General features: G+C 33.8%; 1 protein-coding gene across 5 annotated transcripts in view; it reads left to right on the forward strand.

Annotated features, from left to right (window-relative positions):
• kiaa1549la (KIAA1549-like a) overlaps positions 1–9,130 on the forward strand; it is a 50,197-nt gene extending 41,067 nt beyond the window's left edge. For 4 of the 5 annotated variants that reach the window (XM_058766840.1, XM_058766841.1, XM_058766843.1 and 1 more), the window contains 9 exons: positions 867–991; positions 1,221–1,459; positions 3,438–3,567; positions 4,726–5,094; positions 5,241–5,338; positions 6,943–7,082; positions 7,190–7,347; positions 7,554–7,628; positions 8,555–9,130. In XM_058766840.1, coding sequence (XP_058622823.1) covers positions 867–991; positions 1,221–1,459; positions 3,438–3,567; positions 4,726–5,094; positions 5,241–5,338; positions 6,943–7,082; positions 7,190–7,347; positions 7,554–7,583 — 1,289 coding nt within the window. In that variant the 3' untranslated portion in view covers positions 7,584–7,628; positions 8,555–9,130. The remainder of the gene's footprint in view (positions 1–866; positions 992–1,220; positions 1,460–3,437; positions 3,568–4,725; positions 5,095–5,240; positions 5,339–6,942; positions 7,083–7,189; positions 7,348–7,553; positions 7,629–8,554) is intronic. The other variant, XM_058766842.1, reaches the window with a different exon arrangement.
• Positions 9,131–10,234: the final 1,104 nt, after the last annotated feature.

Raw genomic sequence — 10,234 nt, forward strand, 5'->3', positions numbered from 1 at the left:
TGTTTGTGCTTTTGCATATATTATATTATATTATATTAACATTTATATTTATCATAAATATTACAATAAATATAAATAAATATAACATTTAAAAAAAAGTTTAAAATACGACCCTGGACCACAAAACCAGTCATTATGGTCGGTTTTTTTTTAAAATTGAGATTTATACATCATCTGAAAGCTGAATAAATAAGCTTTTCATTGATGTATAGTTTCCATTGATGATACAACTATTTGAAAATCTGGAATCTGAGGTTGTAAAAAAAATAAAAAATATTGAGAAAACTGCCTTTAAAGCTGTCCAAATTAAGTTCTTAGCAATGCATATTACTATGTTTTGATATATATATATATATATATACACGATAGGAAATTTACAAAACATCATCATGGAACATGATCTTTCCTTAATATCCCAATGATTTTTGGCATAAAAGAAAAATCGATACTTTTGACCCATACAATGTATTTTTGGCTATTGCTACAAATATACCCCAGCGACTTAAGACTGGTTTTGTGATCCAGGGTCACAAATTTTAAGAAACATCAGTCCTGTAACTGAACCTGTAACAAGTATTTAGTTCTCATAAATGTTTTATGAGGGTATTGAAAGCCTTAAAACAACGATACAGTAATATTATTCTCATACAATTTTTTTTTTAAGTACAGGAGCTTCGCCATCCAAGATATCTCACACACCATTAAACCCCCAAACTCATAAATAAGTGATTTCTCAGTATAATGTGCACCAGTGGCTAGTGTCAGACTCTGTTTTTGAGTATTTACAGCTGCACTCTTTGCTTATCCCCTTTTTACCCTCCTACTGTAATTTTATGACTGCACGAGTCTCCTGTGTCTGTTTGCAGACCATTATGATTCTCTAACTGGCTCTCTACGCCTCATCACCATCAAGCCTATGGCTGCCCCACTCAACTATTCCTATCCTGACTCCTCCAATCACAGCCAAGACTCTGTCATCCTGAACGGAGAGGTGAGCTCGCTGTCACTGTGGAGATGGGCCACCTCATTAAGAGGCTTTTATTGTTGATTTATTTTTACCTGTTTTGAGTGCTTGTCAGTTTACTGGGCAAACCCACACAGAATCTGTTCCACACATTTTCCCTCTAGATCAGCAAAAAAGGTTCTATTTAGACTCACTTATGGTCAGCTGAGTAGCACAAAACTGGAGTAAATAAATAACATCAGATTTTCACCTGCAGGTCAACATGGGGCTGAAGCAGAAGTCGGACATCGAGCATTACCGGAATAAGCTGAGGTTAAAAGCTAAAAGGAAAGGTTACAGTGACGGGCCGGTCACTAGCAGCAGCGGCAGCGGCAGCGGCCACATGTACAGCCATCGAGACCGGCTGAGGCGAGAGAACGCTTCCCTGGACCTGGAAGATCTGAGGGGGCCGAAGGATGACAGGAAACCCTCCACTTACGTAAAGTACCGCAGGAGGTGGGCGGAGATTAAGTCCCTGTTCTCAGTCATCCCAAAATATTTTGAGGAAAATAAGCCAGTAGCGTTTTCCTAGATAAAGGATAAAAAAGGAAAATGAAAGGTGGAATTGTTTCAGATACAGTGTATATGTGCTAAAATTATGGGGCTAATTTACTAGACAGGTAAGGCACTTTTGCAATAGAATAAAATAGAATAAATATAATTTATTTATATAAATATTTATTAATTTTTTCTTACACCAGTGGCAAAACTTTTTGCTTTTAGGAAAAATGTAACACAATTAAGTATTAATATAATATAATATGTAATATTGTTGATAGTTTTGTTCATTTACACACAGTTCATTGAAAAAAACATAAGTAAATGTAAGCAATTATTGGTAACACTTTATAATAACTGCACACTATGAATCATTAGTAAAGCATTAGTAAATAGTCAATTCATCCTTTATAAAGCATTGTTCCAACATTAATATGCATTAGTAAGCAGTTTATAAATTAATTATTAATTTATCATTTCTAAATTACGTTATTTACAAACCAGTTATTTAAGAGTTGTCAGTGGTTCATAAGATCATTTAGAAAGTGTAAGTAAATGATTAATTTAACTATTTAAATGTACATTTATAAATCTTATTATTCAGACACATGATAATAATTGTTCAGTTTGTTAATAAATGCTTTATTAACACATTCCTGCTGTAATTCCTGATTAAGTCAGGTAGTTATAAAATATTTAGTAGTTGCCAACCATCTATTTTTGTGAGCTCATCTAAAGTGAGGACTATTTATACCTTATAAAGCATTTACAAAGCAGATTTAAACGCTAATTCATCTCCCAAACAGAAACACAGAGGGATACAGAACACAGAAATGTTTTCAAGATGCAAAAAAATGAAACTGTACAACTGTACAAACTTTTCATAGAAAAATAAAATAAAATAGAAATTGTACAGTACAGTTTCTTTTTTTTTTTTTTTGCATCTTGAAATAAATATTTCTGAGTTCTGTATCCCTCTGTGTTGTGTTTGTTTTTGTTTGTTTCTGTTAGGAAGATAACCGAGCCTTATAAATCAAGAATAAGGCATTTATAGCTGTATTTATAAACTGCTTACTAATGACTATTAATGTTGGGACAATGCTTTATAAAGGATTAACTAACTATTTACTAATGTTTACCTAATGATTCATAGCGTGCAGTTATTATAAAGTGTTACCCAATTATTTTATAAAAAATATTTTTTAAAAATGGTGCTAAATAAATTTATAAATATATTATTATTATTTTATATTATTTAATTTATTAATTCATATATATTTCTTATGTTTGTGAAGGAAGTTTCTTATGCCTACCAAGGCTGCACTTGTTTGATATAGTAAAAATAGCAATATTGTGAAATTTCAATTAACTTACATTTTACAATAACATTTTTCTATTTGAATATATTTTTCAAATGTAATTTATTCCTGTGATGCAGTTGAATTTTCAGCATCATTACTCCAGTCCATTTTTTCCCCAGGATTACAGAAAGTTAAAAAATAAATATTTTAATTAAATAGAAAACTTTTGTAACATTATAAATGTCTTTACTGTAACTTTTGATCAATTTAATTTAATCATTGCAGAATAAAAGTATTAATTTATTTTAAAAAATCAGACCAACTCATACTTTTGAACAGTTATGTATACATATAAGTTTTTCTACAATGTTTGTGCCTTTGCATAATTCGTTTTATTGAATTGTGTACTAAAATAACAGTTCATGCAAATAAACAACACCATTCATTCTTAAACTCTCCCTATGGCATGAATAAAGAGCTCTTTAATGAGTTGAAATGTTTTCTCCGGTGTTTGGAAATCAATATTTCATTGTGTAGAAGAATAAAAATAAACCACAATGTAAAATTAACCATGACTGCAATAACCGTGTTGGTTCGTAAGACAATACTGAACTTTTCAACCATTCTTTCAACAGTGACTCCCACAGGGAACCTGCATACTGGAGCAGGCAGTCTCTGAACACCCCGAGCCCTGTAGAGACAGAGATGGACATGCTGGTCATGAGGGAGAGATCTAGGAGGGGCATCCGCAACAGCGGCTACGATGTAAGCGCTGCTAGCCTCTTGCATCATGGGACCCTAAATCCCTGTAGTCTTTCCACACGGCGCATGTCATTCACAGTTCAGGGAGCCGGCAGAGAGTCTTTTTGCTTTAGTAATGACTCTCAGCTCAAGTTTGCTTTGAGGCTTAAATGAAGGCGATTACCTTTAGCTTTAACTTTAAACCCAGTTTATGACGGTAAAGAGCTTGAGATGATGGTAGCTGGTGCTCTAACTCTGAATTTTGCCCACGTCATCATGAAACAGAGCAGAACATCATTAAACGTAAATATTATATTTACGTTTAATGATATATATACACAGTACACACACACATATATTATGTAAACACAAACTTATTTTGGATGTGATTAATCATGATTAACCACGATTTAACAGCACATTTATTTATTTATTTATATTTCATTGACATAAATCAATAAAAAAACATTTAGCATTTAGATAAATTAAGATCTTGTAATGAGAAATTAAAAATATAATTTTTCATTGTTATTTTTAGTTTTATCACTATAATTTCTGTAGTAGTAATTGGTAAAATATTTAGCTTTTATTTGCATATTTATCTACATTTTGATAAAATATTTTTGAAATATGTTAAACATTTTTAACAAATAGCAAATACTTTATTGACATGTTAATCTAATTTATTTATAAATGTATTTATCTTTTTTTTTATTAATATATTCATTTATTTTTTTCTTAATAGAAATGTCAGTTTCTCAATTGTCACATTATTGACTGTCACATTGCCAAAAGGGGTAGATAAGGTAGAAATACATTTTCAACTGATGTTTAAGGCTGCATACATTAGAGGGAAACTAAAAGATGTTTTCTCTATATTAGTGATTAATATAATATTTAGTTTAGATTGGAAATGTGATATTGGATAATAGCTGTGACTGTGCTGAGCTTTTAAAAGTGCTGAGTTTTCAGAGTATTTGCAGTGCGGTTGACCTACAAAAGTATCCAAAAGTCTGAGTCTTCTCTAAAAAAAAAAAAGAGATTTAAAATCTTAACTAAAACTGGAAATGAATAGAAAGTTTCAGCACTTTGAAACATCTCAACCTGAAAAGTTTTAACAAAAAAAAGAGTTGAATATTTAACTAGTCATTTGTTGATGTCTCATCGCTGAACCCACCTCAGGGTGAGCCCGAGCCATTTGAAGAGACAGATGTGGACCGCCTTCTGAGTTCCTTGGGTTTTGGCGGTGGTCACCAGGGCAAAGGTCACTCTGATTCATCCACCCTGAGCTCGCAGCCCTCGATCGATGAAGTGAGGCAGCAGATGCACCTTCTCTTGGACAACGCCTTTGGTTTGGCCTCTGCCGAGCCAACCCCGAGCAACCACCACCACCATCACCACCACCCTCACAATCCGTATAACCCCAGCCACGGTAGCCCTTACCTGGACGGAGTTACCAGCGCACCTGGGACTATGAACCACCCCAGTGGAGCTCTACAGCGCGGCTCTTCCTTTGGGCCGGATATGCACCAGTGTAGCCTCCCCAAACCAGTGAGTGCCATTCTTCAGTGCTACTCATGTTTGCAGTTTACAATTTGATTGTTTGTATTGATTTTGGGCATATAGGGTGATATGCTGATATATGTCACCATATAAGTATTCAGAAAGTTCACTGGTGATTGTGCTTGGCTCTGCAGGGGTTCAGGTTTACCCAGCTGCCTGATATGGGTTTGGGTTCCCCGCCACCCCTCATCCCTCCAAGAGGCGGAGCCCCACCTGGAACTTCACTAAGATGGTGAGAGAAACCTCAAAATACACATTCATACTCATATTTGGATCTTGCATTATATTATATTGATGGCATTGTTTAAGTGCATGCACCAAAATCAAGCATAAAATTCATTAAAAAAAATATAACTAGACTTAAAGGTCCCCTGAAATGCTTTGAAACACGCAGCGGAGACAAGTCCCCCCCAATAATTACAAATTGTCAAATAACATTTTCAGTCTGCTCTGCCTCAGCGGGCTAACAGCGCTCGTCAATGTCAAAATAATTGAACTGGCCAATCAAATCAAAGTAGGCGGGGTTTAGCATTCACAGATGCTGAGCGTGCCGCAAAGATTGAAAACATTGAAAGAGAGCGAGGTAAGATGGAAGCTGCACATCATTTAATGTTTTACAATAGAAATGCTAAATGACCGCCAGTTATATTCAGTAAAGCAAACTACTCTACTTTTTTTTCTCAAATATGCCCATTTTGAGAGAAATTAAATGTGCGTGTTAATTATCTACAAACAATAAAACTGTGAATTTAGTCCTACTTCAAAAACACGTCATTGCTGAGAAATACAATGTAGCGATTCAGTATGGATTTGCGGGGAAGTGTTGACAAGCTTCTGTGTGCAAGTAATAATGTGTGTGCGTGCGTCAATTAAAGCATATATATAACTTTTATTTTGTATGCGATTAATCACGATTAATCGTTTGACAGCACTATATTATATTATAAATTGATAGTATTTGCATATATTTGCAAAAAAAAAATTTCATATTTTAATTATATAGATTTATAATTTCATGGGGTATTTTATATTAATTATATACTTCTCTAAAATGGTGAGAGAAACCTTAAAATACATGTTCATACTCATATTTTTGTACATTTTGTTTTGGATCATATATATTATATGTATCCTTTTATGGCAGGCCAAATGAAATCAAATTTAGAAAAGAACTAATCAATCAATAAATTAACATTTAGCATATCAAGTTGAACAAATTCAAAATGCATTTATTAGTCATTTTGTAATGAGAAATTAACAATTCTTTTCTATTTTTATTCAGCAATATTTTTAAACTAGTAATTAGTCAAATATTTAGTTGACTTATCTAAATATGAATTAATGAATCAAATAGCACATACTTTTTTCCACATGTGAACAATCAAGATATATTATTAATTATATCTATTGATTTATCTTTAATTCATTCATTTTTTTCTTAACCGCTTTATCAGTTTCTCTGGTGATCATTTACTGTCACCTTGTCCTTTAGAGGTAGATCTGCTAGAAATACATTTCCAACTGATGTTAATGAACATCTGAGGCTACTGTCCCAACGACAAGTTTTTCTGCACATTTTTTTCCCCTGACAGTGTCATAGCACATAGCATTACAGCATCACATTGCCAGCGTTATTGAGATGAGCCTCATGTATATTCAAATAAGCTTTTTTCCTCTGAGATGCTGTGGCTGGCATGCATTAAAGGTGCTTTGCATGGTTGTCAGTGCTGCTGACTGCATTGAGGTGTGTTATGCGGCTCTGAGGCGATGCTGGCCAGCGTTGCCCCCTGGTGGTTTGATCACATTATAACAAGACTGCTTCATCTCTTCTTGTAGCTCCACTCCAGACATGAGTCTGAAGCCTCGTGTCTCTGAGGCCTCAGAGATGAGTCAGCACAATGGCACCCCCTACCTGCCAATCAACCGAGCTCCTTTCCCTGCTGTCACTGTCGACGAGTCTATGACAAGCTACTCAGGTCAGTGTGTTTTGGTAAACATGATTATAATACCACATTTTGAATCAATTTGGGAGATGTTTGGTTTCCAGACATGTCAAAAAACATTTGCCTTCCAATGTTTACAGGAAACCCAATGACAGCAGTATATGCCATATCTGCCAACCGGCCCGGCTACTCGGACTACTTCGTCCTGTCTCCTCCGTCCTCCTACCGGAGCCCGTCTTGGATGTCCTACCCTCCAGAGCCAGAGGACCTTCCACATCAGTGGAATGACACGGTAAAGGCAAGCTCTGTTTCTATATACAGTTCTTCCAGCGTGACTAACCCTACCCGATGACTCCTAACACATCTGGTATTGTGACCTCATTATCTTCACATCTTGTTATTATCCTCTAAGAATCAACAGCCAACCTTTATTCATCTGGATTGTGTCTGTTGTGTTATCTTAAAAGTAAATGTCATTTTCTTTCTTTTGAAAATTTCTTACAGAACCAGTGTCACCTGGAGACCATCTGCTGAATTGGAGTCCTTTCTGATGTTGAGCAGACACAGTAATTTACCAGGGTACTTTGGAGTTTTAGATTATTAGCCATTTCCACAGCCACATGAGATGATTATAAATAAAACATTTTAAAATTATTGGAAAATTATTTAAAAAAATGAAAAAAATTGGATAACACTAATGGTCAAATGTTTGGATACAAATACATTTTTCTAAGAAGTCTAGACAGCATTTTTTAATCAAAAATGAAGTACAAACAGTAATATTTAGAAATATTAATACAATTTAAAATTTTTCAGCAGTCATTACTCCAGTCTTCAGTATCTGGATCCTTCAGAAATCATTAAAATATGCTGATTTGGCGCTCAATTAATAATGGTTCTTATCATTATAATCAATGCTGGAAACAAATTTTTTGCTTGCTTAATATTTTTGTGTAATCCCTGATACTTTTTTTATAAATAGAAATTTTAAAGACCATCATTCATTCGAAATAGATTTTTTTTTTTTTTCAATCTTACCATACTTTTAAATGGTAGTGTATCACAGTTTCCACAAATGTATTGAGCAGCAAAAACTGTTTTCAATATTGATAATTATAATAAATGTTTATTGAGCACCAACTCAGCATATTAGAGTGATTTCTGAAGGATCATGTGACGCTGAAGACTGGAGTAATGATGCTGAAAATTTAGCTGTTTTAACTGTTAATTAATAAATGTTTTAATTAAGTAAATAAATAATAAATTCAATTATAATTGTACATTTATTATTCATTTAATTCTTAATTATAAGAGAAATTTAAGATTTTACATTATCATTTTTTGACCTTTTTAAAAATTATATAATCAAATACTTGTCCATACAAGGCAATATAAACAAATGAAATCTGTATTTGTTGTTTTGTTTTTATTTTTTTCTCACCCTCGTGTTGTTTCCAACCTGCATTTTGGAATAGGTTTGGGATGACATTGGTTGTATCTTTCAGGGTTTGAACCACCAAAAAGAATCTTCGCCTACTCTGAAATTTCGGATTCAGCGGCCCCAACCGACCACGACGCTCGGCCGAACGGCCAACCAGACCCACAAGCCACAAACTCACCTGCCAGCCTAAGCGAGATGCAGCACCCGTTATTAATCAACGTCTACAGTGAGGGTAAATCACCACAACAACCGCGCTGAACAAACAACAGGTTGCCTCACTGGTCAAAACTGTGTTTTCTTAAAGCTTTTTCAAACTAAGAAGTGTTGTATCTAATGCAGGTGGTTTTATGTGTGTTTTAAACACCCAAGTTACTAATAACGAAAAACTAAAACGTATTTTTTGTCCGTCTTGGGCTTTCCTTGCTTCATCAATGCCTATCTGTGTCTTTTGCTCTCATTCATGCATTTTTTAAAGAAACGGATATTATTGCAGGCGATTCTTTTCGGGCACTCCGTACGGTTTACGTAAAAAAAAGCAACGATGACGATGAATGATGTAAAAGAAATCAAACATTTGGAGGGTTGCGACATCCTGTACTGTATTTACTGTAGTCACAATGCAAAAAAAAAAAAAAACAAAGTATAAGCTTTTTTTCTTTCTTTCAAAAATGCCATAGTTTGTGCTGTAATAAAGTGTTTCACGATGCACAACTGTTCATAAAAGGCATGAAACGTTTAGGTTTGACGTGGGAAGACAGCCATAAAGGTTTAGTGGACAAAGAGATTGATAAATGATGAATAGATGAAGGGATTCATATTTTTACTAGCCTTTTTGTAACTACTGGAAGAGTAACTATAACTACATATTTTATTGCCTTATAAAAGGTATCAAAACATATATGAAATAAAATATGCAGCATACACCAAAATTGACTTGAAATTTGATTTAGAATATATTGATCATATAAAATCTAATTAAAACTGTAGCATACTATCTTAAGACATAAATTCACTATAACTAAGCAAGTACGGTGATACAGAAGTAACATTGGCATGTGTTCTTAAGAGAATGAGTCTAATGCATGTAGTCTGGACATATGATTCATAAGGGCTTTGTATGTCAAGTAAGTCCCATATTTTCTTTGAGCAGTTATAGGATGGAAATCTATTGTAAAAAGGTTTATCACAGCAGAAGTATCCCATTAAATAGAGGCTACCTGTAAATGTACTTTACAAACCTTTCGTTTTTTGGTTAAGGCCCATTTGCAGAATGAATCAAGCTACATAATCGGATTTTGAAAATTACATAATGCGTGTTGTGTAAATTATTACAAATACCACTATTGTTTGATTTGTGTTTAAATAAATGTTGTCCTTTCCGTTTAACTTCGGTGGTGCAGGGGATGTGCAAATATCTATCATGTAATTGTTCCTTTTTAAAGCATTTTCTTTTCATATTTTTATATCAATTGAATCACCCTTTTTTGGCCAACAATGGAGGACATTCTGCTAAAAACTGTAAAATATTGTGCTTCAAATGTAAAAAAAAAAAAGAAAAAAGAAAGAACAAAAAAAATGCCTCGTTGTGAACCTATGTGAGAAAATTGTGTAATATTCATTATGTGTGCATCATCTCAACAAACAAGATGTTGACTTCTTTTCCTACTTATACAACACTAAACAACTCCATATTTGCCAGATGTACTGTATATTTTCCTTCATTACTGTAAAAAAAAAAAATCGC

Source organism: Onychostoma macrolepis, chromosome 25 (assembly GCF_012432095.1).
Source record: "Onychostoma macrolepis isolate SWU-2019 chromosome 25, ASM1243209v1, whole genome shotgun sequence".
In the NCBI taxonomy this organism is placed as follows: domain Eukaryota; kingdom Metazoa; phylum Chordata; class Actinopteri; order Cypriniformes; family Cyprinidae; genus Onychostoma; species Onychostoma macrolepis.